The 21,956-nt window shown below is 40.4% G+C and overlaps 1 protein-coding gene across 6 annotated transcripts in view; it reads right to left on the reverse strand.

Annotated features, from left to right (window-relative positions):
• Nucleotides 1–21,956, reverse strand: part of LOC135489265 (PH and SEC7 domain-containing protein-like) — a 56,066-nt gene that overhangs the window by 32,658 nt on the left and 1,452 nt on the right. For 5 of the 6 annotated variants that reach the window (XM_064774557.1, XM_064774547.1, XM_064774564.1 and 2 more), the window contains exon 3: nt 17,865–17,918. In XM_064774557.1, coding sequence (XP_064630627.1) covers nt 17,865–17,918 — 54 coding nt within the window. Of the gene's footprint in view, nt 1–2,627; nt 2,697–17,864; nt 17,919–21,956 lie in introns of those variants that run through there. The other variant, XM_064774592.1, reaches the window with a different exon arrangement.

The raw sequence follows: 21,956 nt of genomic DNA on the forward strand, positions 1-21,956 counted from the left end.
GACAAGTGATGCTATGATACAGATTGAATAGTCAATATATTACTATCCTCTCATGGAGTGGGTTAGGAGATGCCAATTGAAATATCGATTTATCGATATTACAAGTTCTTTTAATATGAGAGTGATGTCTGTCTGTCCAGTCACGCTATTTCATCTTGAGTGAGAGAATTTATGAACTGACTGGTTAATCCTTTTGCTCGAACTGCACAATTTTGTCTGCGATATTATGTCATTAGAGTAAAACCTCTCTCAAAGACTAGGGAGTGACAAATGCTGTCCATGATAGGAAAGTGTCTGCATCACAGAGGTTAATTTCTATATACAGCAATTGATTTGGGACCAATCTAACTGTCCCTAATAGAGAGGGTGTCCTGCCAAGAGAGGTGTCTGCTGAGTAAGGTTCCACTTCATATCATCCCTGAAGTAATTTTGAAATATTCATTTGTATTTATAAGCTCACCGTACTGTGTATAGTCAGGTGTCATTCAGTTAGCCCAGGATGAACTGGCACACCTCCAAAGAAATTCTCTTTAAACACACAAGTCTATCTTGGTACGATTCACTTCTGATAGACTGGCAGTGATTGGGTGCAAATTGTTGATGAAAGAAAGGGATAAGCATTGACAGCTTCCCCACCTCGCCAGTAAAAACATCTGATGTATTTTCAGCTGCACAACTGGCGGAACAGCCATTGTATCAAATGTCTAGCTGCCAAGTGGGTAAATTTCTAACGAACGCTTGGTTTCTGATTGTGTGCATGTAGGATGCAAATCATGCTTTTAAGAATCAACAAATCTCTGTAAACAACGGTTAATGGAATTCTGCAAAAAAGAAATGACATGAAAATCGAATCTACCCAGAGACGTAACAATGCCCGAAGACCTAACTGAACCACTGGAAAATTTATCAACGCATCACGATTTGCAGAAATTGATGAAATGTCAGGCATGTAATACTCGAATGTGAAGCAACTGCAACTAACATTATAAATTCAGTTGATTTGTGTGTTCGTTGGCAAGATAGTTTGGAGCAGAGGTAGGCCCTCACCATTAACCTCAAGAGAATCTAGGCCAGCGGAAGGACACAAGTATTTAGCACAGCACTTAGGATGATCGGGCAAACTGATACGGAATTATCATGAAGATTCTAACAAGGGTTGATCGACTGACACCAGCGTCCAATTTCCAACGGGAACAAGTTTGAAAGTCATTGAAATCATGCCAGACAGACTGTCTGATACACATATCTATCTACACAATGAAGTGCAACTGACAACAATGAGTCTAATGTGATTACAATGCAATAATATCATGAACCAAGCATCCATACAATGCATTGTCCATATAGTTGTGTGGTGTTACATGCAACAAGGGAATCCATAATTTAACAGAATACATAATACTCGTGGCAATGTTATGTATGGTCCGATTGGGCAAATTAATCGGACAACGGCCACAGGCCATCTTCTACTGTCGCTACACTGACGGACAGCAATTTCAGAGTGAATGCTGAGGAAGATTTACCACGGCCACAGGCCATCTTCTACAGTCGCTACACTGACGGACAGCAATTTCAGAGTGAATGCTGAGGAAGATTTACCACGGCCATAGGTCATCTTCTACTGTCGCTACACTGACGGACAGCAATTTCAGAGTGAATGCTGAGGAAGATTTACCACGGCCACAGGCCATCTTCTACTGTTGCTACAGTGACGGACAGCAATTTCAGATTGAATGCTGAGGAAGATTACAAGAGGGCCTTGTACATAAAGGATTAGGAATCAAATAAATTTTTACACGATCTTCAATCAGCAGAAGCCAAAATAAAGTTCCACTAATCTTCAAACAGTAACTGAAAACTGAATCACAGAGTTATTACACTATATATCTTCAAAGCAGCGAAAGCTTTAATCTGACTGGAGTGAACGTTTGGCAGAAAAGCCATCTTGCAGATGTTCGTGCATGGTACAAGCTATCAGTAATTGAACAGCCCTATCTATCAGCTTAGCAATCTAAACACAACTCACTCAATGTACGGCCAGATATTAGCGATTCCCAATAGAAGTCAATCGAAGGCTCATTCCGTGTGCAATTCACCGTGTAATCCTCCACAAGTCGATTCCATTTCTTACGAGATTGGAAACACTCGATAATACAATCTAGCTGAAAACATCACCAGAATTCATCCGATGTCTTACTCAATGCCAAATCTTTGCTATATTGATCTTGGCATTGACTCTTTCAGGGAACAACAGTCAGGTTCTGACCTGAAAATTGACTGCATGCCCCTTGCACACCTTGGTTCCTGACCCGCAAAACCTTGAGATTACAGTTACAATAGTTATATGATCCTTCCCTAAGCCCACCACCAACGGATGATGTCCTGAAATTTATTGCATTGCTTTGGATACTTTGAATACATGACAAATGAGCTAGGGGAAATGAGATTACTTTTGTTGAGGTTTAAGGTGTCATTGAAATGTAGCATCCTACATTTAGGCTATATGAACATGGATAACTCAGTATGCCTCAAAAGCATACCAGCACACTAAGTGACTGCTGAATGAAAACTACTGATGCAAATACAAATCGAAAAGTAACTATACAGTTAGAAATTGTAATACCCACCAAGTATGAAACTTTTATCAAAACAGACAATTCAAATGTTTCGAATTTCCTGTCGTGCATAGAATCTGAATATATTGGCATGAGTCACAAATGGGAAAGCTTTCAAACTGTATGAAAGTGAAATGGGTACTTGAAGCCATTCAACGGTGAACAACTCCCTAGCCGGCGGTGGGAATAGCTTACATTGGATCCCACTGGCCCAGTGCACGGCTCCAGAGGCAATGACTCATAACTTAAACTCTAAGCAACATCTTCTACCACTTGATGAGCCAAACAAATGTTGCAGTTCTCCAATTTCGTGTTGTAGTTTTACAATCCCAAGTGACAGCATCAACATGCTTGTTACTTTATATTTCATTGGCGTTTAGTAATGCATGAACGAAAAACATAAATTTGGGTTTGAATGACAAGCGTGATGCCAAACAACTGCATTGTTCAGATTGCAAATCATCATTGAGCCAAGCGACAGGCATCCAATGGACTGGTGTTCTCATCAGTCATCAACTTTAATTTGGGGGTTGGCTGACAAAGTGCTGATTGACAAGGGAAAACAACTGGACTCAAGCATAGGTACAGATACCTTGAGCATCAAGCAAGTGTGTGCTCAATTAAAATCCTGAATCATCCACTAGCGAAGCAATCCTCAAAGATCATGTAACTTTCCGCACCAGAAATAGATATTGCTACTGTAAAGCCTCAACGAACCGATCAACAGGGAGAGTAATACATCACCAAATCATCCACATAGGTCTTCGAAGATTCACATCTTCAGCAGTTTTAGAGGTGTGTAGGGGTGAATGAGGCTAATCACTGATCACCGATGCCAACAACTATAACACACGTAGACCCAGCAGCTCCCTCCCCCCACCACAGAATTCAGGGGGAGTCATTATACACAACCTCTGTTAAATGACTCACAAGACCCTTCATTCTTGACTGCTCCATCCCCTTTGCGTACCCAGCCAGTGTAGCAGAAGCAGTGTATCATCTTTGAGTTGACCACATGAAGTTAACAGATCTAACGTCAACTCTCAGCTTGATCCTGGAAATGTCATTCCATATTGGCATTAGGCAGTAGAACAAAGACAGATTGATACAGGTTGATGTGACAGATATCGCATGAGATAAAGATCCACCCAAAGGGTGGAAAATCAAAGAGAGTGGTAATGCCAGGGGGTCTGAGCAGACTTTTTTTACCCATACTGGCCGGTATCTAAGTGCTTGTGAAGGTGCACAACCATGCAGCTTGGTTTAATTGGCAAGAGACTGCGACATATCAAGCAAGGACCGAAAAGATGGCAGCACCATCCAATAGCTGAAATGGAAAAGGTTGACGTACCCCAGGCTTAATTTGCTTCTAAATGTACTCGTGAAGTCAAGTGTAACTTAGAAGTGATCAATAGGCTTGCATGCTGAGGGATGATGTTGGTTTTAGTTGACAGTATCTTGCTCAAGGAAACAGAATCTGTTGAAGGTTTTAACAGATGGCGAACTCGCAACCTAGAGTAGTACAAACACCCACTACTTACAACCACAGTCAACATATTCGAGTATTCGATTCTTCAATCAACTATGAGATGGCAGCACTATTGATCAAGCAGGACCATGTCAGACTGACAATATTTGAACAGAGAATCTCCGAGCCTGCCGCCAACTTGTTTGGCATTCAGGATCAATATGACATGTATGAAGTGGCCAACTGGGTTATAATGTCACAGCGAGTTCCCACCAACAAGATCGATACTCCACAAGCAAATGGAGTGAAGCATGTGCATATAGATGAAACAAACACTAGATTCTACATGCGAGGATATGTATGGATACATATGAGAAAGATGTACAGCCATCCTAATGAAGAGCTCAGAAAACTCACCCAAACTTTGATCATTCCCCCCCCCATCCTAATCCAAAACCTGAGAAGTCTCACCATGACTTACAACTCTGAACCCCCTCCTAATTCACAACCTTTCTTTTCCTCAGCCAGAGGCAGACTCCATATTCCTAGGCACTAAATCATGATGCCTGTGCCACTGAATAGATAAGCCAAAGAGGCGATAAGGTAATTTGAAAATCGTCTACGTACATGTTTACTGGTCCATAGACATTTGAATATTGATCCTGTCACTGTATATCGAGATTTGAGAGGCTGGTCGTAAGCTGATTTGAATGATTTCCCTGGTAAAGGATGGCGAAGATTTGCCAGCGGGGGCCACACTTATGCAGAGTATGACCTGCTTGGAACACTGTGACGGGCAACGTTTTTGATTGAAGTGAGACAATTCATGATGAATCGTCATTGGAAGATGCTTCTGCATGTGATATTTGATGGATCCTCTCTCACTCTTTTCATGAAGTGTTCATGTAGTCAAAAATAACCTTTTGGCGAAATTAGGTTATCAACGAAATCTGTGACAGTACAATGCCTGCAAAATCTGTGACAAAAAAATCCCCGCAAAAATATAGCGCTTAACAGTAGCACTGAGAGTCTAATAGGCACATGATAGACATGTCATATCACAATACCAAAGGGAACCAATTCTGCATCCTATATTATATATCGCATACTGGTCTCTCATTGATCCATATTGGTAATCACATCACATCCTTTCACCAACGACGAACAAGACGAATGACAGCCTTCATTGACCTTACTGTCACTGAGTTGCCCGCGGCGAAGACGGCTAGACACACATTTCTCCCTAGAGAAGATGGTGACAAACCAATCGCAGCCCGATGCAGGCTTGAATTGAAGATCACTTTCAGTACAAAGAACTACAGAGGAACAGACAACATGACTCCACTTAATTGTGAGGCATCGTGAGTGTACGAAATTTTTCACTGCAATTTTATTTTTATAGCTGCCTGTTTCATTCTTTTAAAAATTGTTGATGTCTATTGGCTGCACCACCAAAAAGATTGCAGCACTGTTAGATAATAGATCAGAATGCAGGTTCCTCATAACTTAAAGGGGTACTTGTGTTCCAGTTAAATAGAAATCCACTAATACACAATGCCGTAGTGCTGTAGTGCAGTTATTGTGAATACAAATTTGTTTAAACTTGGTATTCATAGTATTTGTATATCAGTCTACACAACCACAATGTTGAAATTTAGTATGTATTTTCGCAATTGGACATTTTCAAATTCAATTACAAATTCAAAATTTTTAACGAAAGGCGTATACCTTTAAGGTAACTGACGCTATCAGTGACGTGTCTGGCGATGGTGATAACGTACCACAACAACACAACCTGCTTGTGGGAACTTGTCCTCTGCAAATCGAGTGTAGTGTTCGGAAGCACCATAGAGCTGCACATTAACTTCAGTGAGATATCAGATAATTCAATTGGAAATTTAATAATGCCAGCTTCTATTTCACAGAAGCATTATAGCAAAACGAACTGGATCAACCAGCAAGTGAAGATTTCAAGGGAGGACGTACAGGAGGTAGAACAATGTTAGCGCAGGAAATGACAGAGAAACCAACAACCATATCAAATTCACCAAACATATTGGGTTTGCCCTGTTGGTTCATGAAAACATCCAATGGCAGAAACTCGTAGATTCCCTCTGCGCATTTCAGTCACTATATGGATCATGGAATTCTACAGCACTCCAGAAACAATACAACTGTTTTTCCAGTATTCTTCTATAAACTGATCCTATGTGCCTGTAGCAGTAGAAACAACCAGGTTGCCAACCTTTAAAAATATCTCCAACAACCTTGCAGTTGCATTTATCCCTTGTATGGCTATCTGATCAGCTACAAATCTTTGAGAAGAAGCTATAAAATAGCTGCAGGTTGACCCATGGCATTTCAAGCAAGAGTGGTATTTGATACATCGACTGATATGAAGAATTGATTGAATCCTAGCAAGAATTGAACAAAATCACAACGAGTGTAATTGAGATTTTCTGCTGTTGTATGAAGCTGGGTACGACTACTGATATGAAGAATTGATTGAATCCTAGCAAGAATTGAACAAAATCACAACAAGTGTAATTGAGATTTTCTGCTGTTGTATCAAGCTGGGTACGACTACTGATATGAAGAATTGATTGAATCCTAGCAAGAATTGAACAAAATCACAACAAGTGTAATTGAGATTTTCTGCTGTTGTATCAAGCTGGGTACGACTACTGATATGAAGAATTGATTGAATCCTAGCAAGAATTGAACAAAATCACAACAAGTGTAATTGAGATTTTCTGCTGTTGTATCAAGCTGGGTACGACTACTGATATGAAGAATTGATTGAATCCTAGCAAGAATTGAACAAAATCACAACAAGTGTAATTGAGATTTTCTGCTGTTGTATCAAGCTGGGTACGACTACTGATATGAAGAATTGATTGAATCCTAGCAAGAATTGAACAAAATCACAACAAGTGTAATTGAGATTTTCTGCTGTTGTATCAAGCTGGGTACGACTACTGATATGAAGAATTGATTGAATCCTAGCAAGAATTGAACAAAATCACAACAAGTGTAATTGAGATTTTCTGCTGTTGTATCAAGCTGGGTACGACTACTGATATGAAGAATTGATTGAATCCTACCAAGAATTGAACAAAATCACAACGAGTGTAATTGAGATTTTCCGCTGTTGCATTAAGCTGGGCATGACTACTATTAAGCTCCAGTTCAAGACTGCACTCTCACCATACCCCATTTCATGAAAAAAGAATATGGTTTTGGGCTGTACTTGAGGCTTCAGATTGAACTTATCAGTCCCCAGGACATACACAATCGGTAATTGGACCCACTTATGGAGCGCTCCGTGGCATTTCCAGCATCGAGCCATCGACCAGACCAAGTGTGTGCGTGTGGTATCCAAGTTCGTATTGAATAGCCCTTTGCCGAGCTGGCCTAACTTGTCTAGTCCGACATTAAACCATTCATTGAATATGTTTACCAATTATCTTCCTATTGGGAGATATCGTGATTACATTCATCTCATATATCATGTCCCTCTAGTCTAATGTATTGTATAAGTATTGAGAATCTGCACGCACAAATCTGCATGGCCTCGACCGTCTTTCATCTAGGGCTGAGTAAATCTCGAAACATCCATGACCAACACAAGCATGTACCAGTGTCAGCATGGTTGGCTCCGTGTTGGCTGTCTTTCATCAACATATGAATGCTTGACCAGACGTAGACACACCCAAACCATGACAAGGGATGCCAGTCCCGATTGACAACTCCAGGACTCCTAGCCTCCCCCTCCTTCAACCACACAAGCCAAGCTTAAAGCCAGTTCACAGAATCATGATCCTGTCATGAATTTATAGCAGCTTTTAATACCACTATTGATTGTGGTGTTCTTGATAAAGAGTATATTTAGCAATCCAGTGAGGTGAGGCATTAGTTGGATATGAATAAAGATGCGTGAGAGAATTGTCTCACCAGTGACACCACAGTGTTGAGATGACCGTCATAAGTCCATTTATGGAAACTTTGCCAAGGCACTATCTGAATGCAACTGCAACATATCTTGGCCCCAGTCATGGAACACCTGATCCTTCACTAGGAGAATGTAGCCTACAGCCTGCCAAGGTTGTAGCGAAGCGAAAAGCCACTGAAATGAAAATTACCTCAACAGTGCTTTGCTTTGGATGGTCTTTCCACTATCTCATTGACATCGAGCACGACTGGTGTATTAAGAACCATGTCTGGTGCGCCTTACACACAGAATCCTTGCCTAATCCTACAATATCATCCAGACTGTAAGAAGATTAGTCTCACAATCGGGAGTGGCTTCTTTTCTACACACATGTAAGTAGGCTATGGGTTATAAAGCACTTCATCATCTTCATCTTGTAAAGGTATGTCTGGCTTCTTCCAAGAACAGTCTAGGTATAGTTTTTATAATTTTTTTTATGTCCAAGTCAAAGCGCATAACTTGACAGGTGCAATCGACAAGTAGTATGATAAATACTATCATGATAAATGATATACTACCATAATAATACAATCAAAATCCTAGCAGCCAAGGGAGATGATGACGAAAATAAATCGGACACCTTTACACTGCACCACCCACCCCTCTGCCTTTTCAAAAGAGTCATGAAGCATAAATCGTCTAGTTCTCCTGTTCAATATCATACATGGCAACAACTCATGTCATGGTCATGGAACGGCAGTATGTTTCATGTGAGTTTCATGCAGGCATCCCAAAGCGCAGCTGGCAGCGGCCCATGCACATAATATGCCATGTACTGCTTCAAGCAGGCACAGTTGCACCATTTTTCTAAATATTTTATAAACACCATGGAATTACTATAGTACTTCCAATAAGTATGCTCTTCAAAACATGGTAATTCTTTTCAATTATATTTTAGAAGATATCCCCTAGGAAGGTCTGTGTATATCATGACGAAACTTAATACTAGATGTACATGTAGATGCATTTCAACATCATCTTCTATACATCTTCCCCATATATTATGAATTAGGGAATACACTGGCAACTTTAAATTTATACATCTCAGACACGAGCTTCCCAATATCAAAAATAAAGTGAGTTGTAAAGGACACCAATAAAGTCTTTATTGTCTTTCACAGTAACATGTCGCGCAAAGTCAAAGAGGCTGCTGCATGCTTGGTACTGATAGAGAGGTTGATTCTTGATCTTGTAAGAGTCCAGGGTCTCTAGTTTCATCATACACACCTCGTAAATTACACTACAAATCGCCCACAATATTGTTTATTGAGCAATAACTGTCCAATGTCAACAGGCACTGCTCAACTAAAAATATTTATTTGTTCCGGTTAAGGGCATGATGTTGCTTAGCACTGGAGAAACAGCAGACTGTTTTTCTTAGCCTGTCTTTTTCTTCTGTCCAGGAAGCAACAGTCAGCGATGGGCATACTCAGTCTTTGCAAGGAGTTCAAAATCATGATCGGTACATTGCACACGTGAGTGCCTCGAACATAATCTTTGCTTGTTTACCAATTTTCTTCTCTGCAAATGTTGTGTTCGAGAAGGCTTAATCAGTCACCATGGCGACACATGATGGATAACCTGTAAGAATATATGCCACGAGGAAGTATGAAACAAGAAGTAACTGATTGGAATGGAGAAAAATTGTCACCGTGTCTACATGATGGATGGTAATATAGGTCGAGAGAAATCGATAGGAGGTGGTTTACGTGGAGCTTTTCCCAAGACGGAACAGTCCTGTAAATCTCATTGGTTCACATGCATCACATGTCCATGCGACAATTTCATCTGTCCTCTGCTAAAAACAATCTCACATGGCAGAGAGGTAATGGATGGTACTTTGACGAGACGATGAGGAAAAATTAATGTTGAGAATGGACGCTGCACTGCACGTCGATATGCCATGTCGAAGTTTTTACACCATTCTCTTCGCAATGACACCGTAAGGTTGAATGGCACAACATCTTCATAGCTGACATCACAATTTCACTAAAACTTGGATAAATCTTGCCCAAAGGGACTCTTTCAACACATCTTTCTGAGCATGACATTGCGATCTGTCACCATTGACATCAAGCCCAAAGAGTTTTAGGGGAGCCTTAGACTGGCTTTCAGTCTGGTCTATTAAAATATGCTTCTAACCAGTCCTTGGGATGTCCACATTGCAATCTAACATGAATAAGCCAACGAGCATCTTATAGACAGACAAGCCAGATAGCTATCAATTAAATTGCTACTTCATCTGGTCTGATGACTACCATAATGCCCCAATCCACCAGACAAGTATTCAATATGTTCAAAGCATGGCAAAGAGCCTTAGCCTATTTCTGTATGCGGAATCAAGGCAATGATGATTACCGATCATCAGTCTCAGCCGTCTAGCAAAATACAGGGCTCGGTGCATTACAGCCTTTCACAACAGATCTTCAAAACTAATCTGGTTGCATCGTAGATCTTAAGACAATCACGCCTACAGAATTGGGTGTTCTGCATTAGCGGTTTTTGTAATTGATAAATCTTTGATGAAATATGTGTCGGGAGTTGCATGGTTTGCATGGTTCCCTTTCTACGGTGCTTTGAAGCATTCCTTTGGGTGCTTTATAGTGAAGAGGAGTCAATGCTTGTCTGTTAAGAGTTTATACCGAAATAAACTACAAAGTAAATACCGAAATAAAAAAGTATCGATCCTTCGAGGAGGAGGGGTATAAGATACACATTGATACTTGCATTAAGCAAAAACAAAGTCACATTTTACACAGACCAGAGTGCCATTTCACTTCTGCACAATTTCAACCATTTCATGATAGTTTTGCAGTTCGGTAAATTTACATTGCAATTAACTCACCATTAGTTTGTTACAAGTACATCTGAGTATTTGTCGTTTCTGCCACTCAATAAACCATTGCTACAGCAGGCCATGACATCACACTGATTGTTTGTCATCTAAATATCATGACGGTATCGATTTGTGGATGTCCTCGAGCTCTGCAATGCTGCAGTCACACTATATTAATTTAGCATGGTAAATCTGTAAGTCAAGCCATGACATTTTGTTTTGCAGTGTCAATATCTGTATTCTGATTGAATTGGAATAACTTTAGTTTCACACTGTTCTGTTGATGACATGTTTGCAGTACCAACCCAACCTCATCCTCCCAGCATCATCAACAAATCAAATCTTTTCCCATCAGCCCAAGCAACACATTTGTCACGCTATAACAGTCGACTCATTTCTGCACTGCTTTGTACATTGTAATGCATTCATCGCAATCTAGGTGACGATTACCTCGAATAACCGGCAGATTCCCCGGCTGATCCACTCGCAGGGTTCCACTCCACACACCTGATACAGCTCGATATGCGTTGAGTATTGTTTAATGGCTTCATTCCTCCAAATTGAGCTTATCTAGAAAATTCACATGGCTCAGAATGGACTAATGTGACAAGAAGACATGGAGGAAGTGTTGGAAGTGCGCTTTAGCTGAAACATGTGAAAGAAATAATCACAGTCAGAAGGAAATAACGTCTTATCAAAGTATAATGTTACTTAACCCCTCAATTATTGACAACGACAGTTAGCTTCAGCAAACTTTTGTAAGCAGAAAGAAGGGGTATATACCCCTTCGTTCAACCAAGCAGGGAATTTCTACTCTACGACCATTCTAGGCATTCCACACAGCCCTGGCATGTCCAAAAGAATGTGATTGATGACCTTGTGTAAAAGATGCCCACAATAATCCAATAATCTATGCAGTCATGTAACCTACACTCCTCGTCTCCCGAGATCGGAATGAATTGGCAAGGTTGGTCGAATGCGAATAAGCTTCAGGTCAGCATGATCTGCGTTTTGAATGGATCAATATGGCAGCGGATGGAACATGGGCTAATTGCTACTTCATTGGTCCAATTCAGTTTATTGATCAAGAAAGATTCTAAACCTTGACATATCTTTTATGTAATAGAAACCTAAATGAACATTGTACACTGAAGTGTCGTGCAACTTGTGATATCATAGTCACTCTCTCTCTCTCTTGGCATTTGCCCAAGCTATGGATGGTTTTGTGTGTTTGTTGGTCTAGGTTCTTTGTCTAGGAAAGGGAGAGGTCTATCCTTAGCTTATCATGTTCAACCTGGAGGATGAGGCCAGGCCTTCCATTTACCCTGTAGAATCAGGCCAGGCCTTCCACTTACCATGGAGAATTAGGGCAGGCCTTCCATTAACACTGGAGAATCAGGCCAGGTCTTCCATTAACCCTGGAGGATCAGGCCAGGCCTTCCATAAACCCTAGAGGATCAGGCCAGACCTTCCATAAACCCTGGAGAATCAGGGCAGGCCTTCCATTTACCATGGCGAATTAGGGCAGGCCTTCCATTAACACTGGAGAATCAGGCCAGGTCTTCCATTAACCCTTGAGAATCAGGCCAAGTCTTCCATTAACCCTGGAGAATCAGGCCAGGCCTTCCATTAACCCTGGAGAATCAGGGCAGGCCTTTCCATTTACCTGAAGAATCAGGGTAGGCCTTCCATTTACCATGGAAAATCAGGCCATTTATACAGATGATGTGCAAATGTTCTACCACTGCATCAGTCAAACTGGATCAGCGAGAGGAAGACTTTATATATTGAGTACTGAAGAATATATGACAGTAACAAGACACATGGGTAAAGCATTTGACTTCCCATGACAGAGAAGAGAAAGATAGATGGCTTTTTGAATAATCCCTGCCTGCCTTGGATTAATTGTACACCAGTCTTGTGCACTGTCGCAGCCTGGCCATCTTCACTGCTTTGATGTGTGATTTTTACTGCATGCAACGAACTCTTGAGTCTGCAGGCTACGTAGCAATTTTTTTTAAAAAAGATGAAACGGCCAGGGGCCATTGTGCTCACCGTAAGTATTTTTAGAAGACAGTTACAGAAAGTGCCACAGTATGTAGCCAAAAATTGTTGTCTTCATTTTTAACTTTGACCTCAGTGACCCTGACAGGTAGGTCAAATAACAAACCAGGGTGATGTGATGTAGACACATCCACCTGACCATAACAATTTCATCACTCGTTACACTACAGCAATCGGCAAAAAACGATTTCCAAGATGGCCGCCTAATTAAATCTATGGCACCAAATAAATCAAAAAATTAAGAAAATGTAAGATAGAACTCAGAAAAGAAAATAGGAAAAGATGAAAAATAAAAATATTTTTGGCTGTCCTTGACCGGGGTTTGAACTCACGACCTTTGGATTGCCACAATACGAGGAAAAACCCACAAAACATGCAATTTCGGCCATATTTGAATTCCGATCTGGCTGAAACTTGGCATACAAATAGTGGCTTCTTAGATGCATCATTACACAAAATTAAAACTCTTTACATTGAACAACGACAAAACGTACCAAGAACGGTAAAATTTTCAACTTTGACCTCTGTGAACTTGAAAGGTGGGTCAAATCAAAAACCCGTAAGATATGTGATGTATCCTTGCTAGGAGTACCTACCATGAAACTTTTATCAAAAACAAATCAGTAATAAGCGAGAAATCACACTTTTTGAGTTTTGAGTTTGGGCCCCCTGGTGGCCAAGTCAATAATCAGACCGAACCAAAATTCAGTGTAAAAGGTCAACTGACCTAGGGGGTCAATTTGTTCAAAGTTTCAAGTTCATAACTGTTGCGGTTGAGAAACGTGCCATAGTTACAATCAAACGGCAAATTTACGCCATTTGACCTCTGCGACCTTAAAAAGTAGGTCAAATCCGAAAAATCGTGCAACATCTGAGGTAACCTTGCTAGGGGTCCCTGCCATAAAAATTTCATCAAAAACAATTTGCTAATAAGCAGGCTATTGCACTTCTTACTTTTTCTGTTTTGGCCCCCTGGTGGCAAAGTCAAGAATCAGATCAGGCTGAAATTCAGCCCCAGAGGTTATCTGATCTAGGGGGTTATATGTACCAAGTTTCAAGCTCATAGCTTTGGTGGTTGAGAAACGTGCCATAGTTACACTCAAACGGCCAATTCACGCCATTTGACCTCTGCGACCTTGAAAAGTACATCAAATTAAAAACCCGTAAGATATATGATGTATCCTTGCTATGAGTACCTACCACAAAAGTTTTATCGAAAACAAGTCACTAATAAGCGAGATATCACACTTTTTAGATATCCACATTTGGCCCCCTGGTGGCCAGGTAGAGAATCAGATCGGACAGAAATTTAGTGTCACGGGTCATCTGACCTAGGGGGTCATATGTACAAAGTTTTAAGTTCATAGGCCTAGCGGTTAAAAAACGTGCCACTGTTTTTGAACTAGGATACGACGGACGACGACGACGACGACGACGACGGACGACGTACACTGCGGTATTGTATAGACTCCCCTACGGTGAGCCAAAAAAAAGTTAAGTTTCAGCTGCAAACTTTTGTCTTTGCAAACACTTCCTTGTTTACAGTTCATACAAATGAATCCATAGCCAGAAGGAAGATTTCCCCAGAGGACTCTGCCTTTAAATCACAACTAAAGTGGATTGAGCAGCTCTTCAAACTCTCATCATTCGTTTCAAAAGAAAACCTGCACAATGTAACGAGCAAGAAGAACATAAATCAGCTGGAAGCAGTCATTTAATGGTCCCTTTGAAGTTAATCATATAACACCGGGCGCTATATTTTTACCAAAATGCGTTTAAAATTGGCATAAAGAGGAATTCTACAAGTCAATGATGACAAGTGAACGGATAAAGATGTGGCAATTTCAAAAGGTGATGCGGTGAATTATGATGAAAGACTGGTAAAAATTTGCTGGTCTACGGAAAGACGGACAGCCACATGATGACCTCTTACAAATACAAGCTACTTGTAATACTATAGTCATTATAACCCTGTTACTCACAGTGGGTCCCACGACGCATGCAATGTCACGACTATTATACCAGGATATTGACAGAACACTAATATTGATCACAAGATGAAGAGGCGGCAGTGGTGAGCCCTCATCTCCAATCATGGGTTGTATAGCAGGTCTTTCCCAAGGGGTACGCTTGACATCACTCTCAGGCAGACATGTCGAAATGTCAGTGGTTTCAGTTAACAATCTGTAGTTGAGTGATCAGGCCATCCCCAAGTTGAATATGTTACTTCTGGAACCATGCCACAGCAAGTTTATAAAGTGACCAGATATTCTCTTATCTAAGCCTACCATACATTCTCCTTTCCCTCAACCACTGAATATGTTCCCAGCAACCTGAAAACAACGCCACACCGGCCAGGCCTGCATACCTTTCGGATTCATGACAGGAAAACTTGCCACTTCTGTTCCATCGAAACCAAACAATATGAAAAGGGCTTTCTGGTTCTCAATCGATGAAGATCCAAGAACAACGACCGTAATCTTTCATCTGCACCTTGGGTCGCATGATTATGACCTTCCACGGAGATTTGCTACAAAAGCAGATTATGACTTTGAAATCTCAGACATTAAAGACTTTAGAGAGGGCAACACAGCATGACCTCCTGGAGAGCAAAGGAAATGACAAATCATATGAGGAAAGAGCTTGTTGTGTCATTCAGGCTGTTTCCTCAATTCCAACAGATTAATGAAGTCTGAAAAAAGATATTATATTCAAAAGAAACTTGAAGTGTTTTACAAATGTTTGACTACAAAATAACGATTGAAGTATATACCAAGAGTGTTGGCATTTTCAGGCATGGGTAGCCATGTACGGATCTACGCAAAGATGATCACTGCGCAGAGGGCACACTTATTATAGTGCCCAGCAGAGATTAAAAATGGAATAGCATGATATTAATCTCAGTCAGATTTTGAACTTTTCCATTTTATGGACTGCTCAGTTGCACTTGTAGAATGGAAAGAGACTGATCAGCCTACAGCTTGGTAATAATGCTCTTGTCCTTTAGTTTAAGACAGGCTTTGCGACTTGCAACAGGAAGTACATGTAGAATAGAAACAATGATAGCTTGATCGATTAATACTAACACCCAGTGAACATGATCTGCTGTTCGTGACTACCAAGTATAGCACGACTTGCAGGGCATTCAACAACGACCTTTCCGGGAAGATTATCAGAGTCCAATCAGGAAGAAGGCGTGTAAGATACTAGTAAATACAGTGATTACAAGCAGGGGAAACAGGTGGGCGATTGCCTCCATATCCACCACCAACACTCACTGATTGATTTCCATCAGCAGGCAATGCCACTGGGAAGTGACCGAAGGCAAATTGATGAAGAAACTCAGAGTACTGCTGATGATAACAAAAATTTTTATTTACAGTGGTTGCAGGCAAATTGATTTACAGCGGTTGTAGGATTTTACATCGAAAAGGGTATTGTGGTATATCTTGCTTCAGATCAGCTACTCTTGGCAAAAAAGATCTTTGTTGAAACATGTTCGCTGGAAAGACACTAACTAGTGAAAAGCACTGAGGGATAACCCCCCCCCCCCCCATGACAAACTACAAATGGATACACAAAGCACCTTAAACGGTATATTAGACCCAGGAAGAATTTGAATATTTGAAATTTTGAATTTGAATTTGAAGGTCGATACATTAGTATATTGTGACTTGTTTCTCCTCAATGACAATGACCCTGGTACAACACAGACCATCAAACATTCAGGTGCGGGATCATTTCCCACCACAGGAGATCACCGTAATACTACTGGCAAGATCCCACTCGCTTAGATCGATTGAAAAGAAATCCCATAAGTGCAACCTGCCGCCTGCTAATGGTAACAAATAATGATCAATTGACCAATAATGTGACGACGAGGTTTATTTGATAGGTTTCCATGTACAAGATGCCATAATTATGATTAATGGTGCAGGCACAGGGAACCTGGCAAAATTTGCTGGTAAAGGCAATGCCAATGTCAAAGATATAGACTGTTACAACCTGCATAGCTTCAGTTTCTGAGTAAATGCCGATCACATCTATTTTTCTTGCTTACCCTTTTGCAAGTTTTGGAAATTAAATACAGACACATGTGTATACAGTTATTTTGCGAAAAAAAACGTATGGAATCAGACCAAGGCTCAGGAGGCCATACGGTCTCCTCATCCGGAGACAACATCCTAACGGATTTTGACAAATGGAAATCTCTTCAGAGCAAACGGCTTAGTGCTTAGACTAGAGGAAAAAGACAAAGACTATTGATAGATTAGGCTACCAGCTCATCTGACAGCTCCTTCTCTGAGAGAGAATAATTCAATTGCTAAGTAATGCATCACCTTTTTGACTCTTTCTGATCTCAATATTCTGGAATCTGAATCTATCTTTGGAATATCCATCATCAGTCTTATGACACAAACTATCTTCAGGCATATTGGAAACTTTGAGGAGAATTGGACACATTGGCATCGGAAGGAACTTTCTTGACAGTTATCTGGCAAAACTGCCAAGAACCTTAGGTGAGCCCTGGAATGAACTTCACAGTACACAGAGCATGGGTTATTGATAAAAATATGAAGTAATGGTCGCACAGATTAATGATGAAAACACGAAGTAGTACATTGTGTAGCATCAAGGGATGAATGATGAAAACATGAAGTACGGTAGAAAGTACACGTCCTACTTGACACAATTACTGAATAATCTACTGTTAAACGCCGCTCAAAGGCGTGATTTTAGTCACTGCATCCTGCCATGGAGCCTTAACAGCATGATGGTTGTATTGTGGAATACGGCCACCGATTGACTTCAATCACCCTTCAAGTTGTCTGAGCTTTGTTGCAGGTACTTGCTACGTGAATGACAAACAGTAGTGCTATTGATACTTACCACGTTTTAGTTTTAATCTCAAATCTGGCCCAGAATCCTTCAAAACCTTTAGAACTGAAAATGGAAGAAAAACAAAGTCAAAGGTTAAATAATATTTCAGATCGTCACAGCAGTAAGGGCATGTATACACCTACCATGAGGGGTTCTTCAGAAAGCACGATGTGCTTCACAGAACATGAAGAAATGATGTGTGTTGGGGAGATTTTCATTGGTTAAATGCTTCAACCCGCTGAACTGGTGCTCCCTGAGAAACTGTCTGGCCAATATCATATCATTCGTCAAAACAACATTTAAGAAGAGAAAATGTTAGGGGACAAAAGCAAGAGAGGGATGCTCATGACAAATTTCAACATATCATACAGAACAACAAGTCAATCACTAGCAAATAACATAATGTCAATGACTTTTTTCAACACAAACAAGACGCTCTGCTCAGCAACGCATAGTCTTTCGATACACAGTGTGGCGTGCACACTTCGCCCAAGTCTCTGAACACAAAAACTGGGAATGGCAAAAAACCTGATGACCAGCAGTGGACAAGTTAAGTCACTCTTGAAGACAAGCACTTCCTCATTAATCTGACAAGCGGACATTACTGTCTGCAGGGGTGAAGGATTCCAGATCTACCACCCGCATCTACCAATCTGGCAAGGCGGCACTGCTTACAACATTACAAGACTGACACAGCCAGATAGTCATCAAAAATCAATTCTGGCACTATCCTGCATTACAGTTACACATATGTATGTATCACGGGTCAAAATTGCCATGAAGAATCAATATCTGTAAAGTCAATGCAAATACTTCACGCAGAGTTTCAACTGTGCGTAAAGTGTAGTGCTCATCCTTGACACTAAAACATGATAAGAAGCTGAAGAGCTGAAGGGCAAGAGTGAAGACCATTCGAATTCTGATACTGGTCCAAGTGTTCTGGCAGTACAATAATGTCAACAACCAACTCTTCTATTTGAAGTGCGGGGCACTTGTACTAGTATGGTATGTTTGGACAGACATGGGGGAAATCAAAAATATCTTGCCACAGCAAAATCATTCCTACAATCTCTGCATATCTCATGATGAATATACCTTATAAGAGACCTGGTGAACCTCAATGCTTTCAACAGATTGCCAAGAGAGGAAATCAGCCTTCTGCAGATTAATTCCCCTCCCTAAAATGCACTACTAAGTGATTTTCTGAGAACATTACCACTAGGAAGCAACCTCATCATCAATTTTCCAGTTGGATGGCATTTCTCTTTATCAGCGGGGATCTTTGCAATGAACTGCTACGATTGACTGAGAAGATGAAGGGAAGGGTAAGCCGTCACTACAAGCCATAGTGGTAAAATACTCTCTGCTCCAACGTTTACTTTGATAAATCACTATCTTCGGATAACGCCGAGATGGTTGGGGCAAATTTGCTCTTGGAAGGATGGTCAAAAGAATCAGCTGCTCAAAAACCTTTATTTCTAAGAGTGAGACAATACATCCACTGCTGCAGCTCCCCACATGTATGGCTGGCAATATTTGTGGGAGGGGGGGGGCATCAACACCGAGCATCAAATATTCAAATGTTGCCAGTCTGCTGCTGCTACTATACTGGCTTTAGCTCACAACTAATCGAGTCTGCACACCACGTAATAAGAAGAATGGCAAGATTACCTTGGAGAAAAGCCAATAAGCTTACTTAAATATTGATTTTAAGTAACAGGAGTACTGAACATGGTTACAGGAAAATTCGTCCCCGGATAATTCGTCCCCGCAAATTCGTCCCCGGATAATTCGTCCCCAAGGAATTTTCCTACAGCCACTGAACATATATATATGTCTCACTAGGAATGTCAATATCTCGCAAGATTTTGCTTTGCAGAAAGTACCAAGCTTCATATTAAAACGACAACAAAGCAAGATTTATCACATTCAACCCCCCTTCCCTTCCCTTCTGCTTTGAGATAGGTCACATGCAACATATCTGATACAGGTGTATAATGTTATGAATTCCAAATTCATAGTAAGTAGCTTTGATTTTCAACTACACTACAAAGATTTTAACGTGAAGATCAAGTTTCTTATTATGATATTGAAATCAAGGATAAGATACTTCAGGTACATGTACCATCCAGCACTTGCCATGCCATTGTCATGTCAGGCTACCCAAGACCCTGTAGTTTTGTTGATCATGGCAGCTCTGTCACAATATGAAGGACAATCCATGTCATCAAACATCAAAGTGACACAAACTAGAATTGGTAAACCTGATCCAGTAGGAAGCTGAGTAAATGTCAGGCGTATCACCTGACAGCTTTAACGCTGTGTTCCTAAGGTTTTTCTCTTGCTCCATGGGAAGTAGTGCCTTGCCTTGATCACCAGGGAAGTGGCACTGAGAACTGAAGCAGTTTCACTCAAGCAATGTCAAGAGTCACTGTGGTCTAGTGGCTCGGACTAACGACTGGTGTTCAAGAGGTCCCTGGTTCAATTCAATTGTAGAGCATTGTAGTACATCACTTCCACATTCTTCATCTTTATATTCTTGCTATCATTTATGTCAATCCAGCAGTGATTCAACTCATCACTTTGAGATATTTTGTCATAGCAATCTGCCAATCTGCAACATGATCTGGTCCTGACATGCACAGCCAATAAAGTATGATAAACCATTCTACAGAGCAGATAAAAAACTGTCCATTCCACACAGTAATTCAATTTTGCAAGCTGGGAAATAAGGCTGGTCAGGCTCAATTCATATCATGTACCGGTATATGAATAAGTCCATCGGATCAGGATGGGCTAAGCCAAATTAACCCTTAGACTTTTTGGAGCCTCCATGTTGTCTGTGCTTTTATGGTCAAATACTTGAGAAATGTTCAGAATAAATTAAAAACATCAATGAAAATATAATGACTTTTTACGAGACAACATGTACAGCAGGACTTGTGATGGAAAACATGAAGCACGAACTGTTAAAAACTGAAAGAAGACTAAGAGACAAAAGTTAGAAAATGTAGCATGATGGTTATGTAATAATAAACATGATGAAAGTCAATTACTCATTGTACTGAAATTAGATAGCACTATGACAGAAATGTACAACAAAGTTAATATTGCTGTAAGGTGAAATCAAAGAAATTAGAATTACTTATACTATGTGACTATGATTATAAATCTATCAGCTGTAAAAAATATTATGACTGGTCAAAAGGGATTACAATAAGTGCACATTTTCTTATTTTCTTATTCCAAGTAACTCCAGCTAATTGGTTATTAGACTCAGTTCCATTTGACCAAGTTTCTTTCTTTAAACTTCTCTCTCCTAATTTTATGATATAAAACAGAACTCAAGACCTGAGCTTTCCTATCCTATTTTTTTCTACATCAATCAATTTTCGAAACCTTTCTAGAAATTTGAAAATGTGTGACTGGACACTTTGCATTTTTAAACCCACTGGGCACTACTGCTCTCTGGCAATCTACAACTGAAAGCAATTAAGATGAGACTTAAGGGGTCATTCACTAGCAGTAAACGTGGCCTCATAGCTCAGTTTCCATGGCAACTACCATTAAAGAAGACATTTTTGAAGAAAAGTTTTTTAACTCCTTGAAAGATTCAAGCATGCTGATTGCAATCAATAATAATGATCTATCTTTCTATGTCAGGCAAAAGCGAGACTACATCAATTTTTCAAAATGTCATCATGCCAGCAACTTGACAGTTCAGATGAACCACATGCTCTGCCTAAATTTATACGATGTATGCAAACATGCAGACACATACAGTCTTGCTCATAAGATTGTATTAACCACCTTTTTATTGGTTATCATCGCATGAAATGAAATGCTTTTTATTACCGATCAACAGTCACTTTCATTCCCAAAGAGATGAGATACCTTACAATACAAGCTGATAGACTGTGACAATTGTGACCCGCTCTACCAAAACTAGGCGCTTGTCACATCTGAACTTGACAGGTTGATACGGACTTGTTGTTCATTTCCCTATTGTAGACCTTTTGTGAAATGTGACCAAATCAGTTTGTAATAGATTTCACAAAAGGTCTACAATAGGGAAATGAACAACAAGTCCGTATCAACCTG

The sequence above is a fragment of the Lineus longissimus genome, chromosome 1, assembly GCF_910592395.1.
Source record: "Lineus longissimus chromosome 1, tnLinLong1.2, whole genome shotgun sequence".
Taxonomy (NCBI): Eukaryota; Metazoa; Nemertea; class Pilidiophora; order Heteronemertea; family Lineidae; genus Lineus; species Lineus longissimus.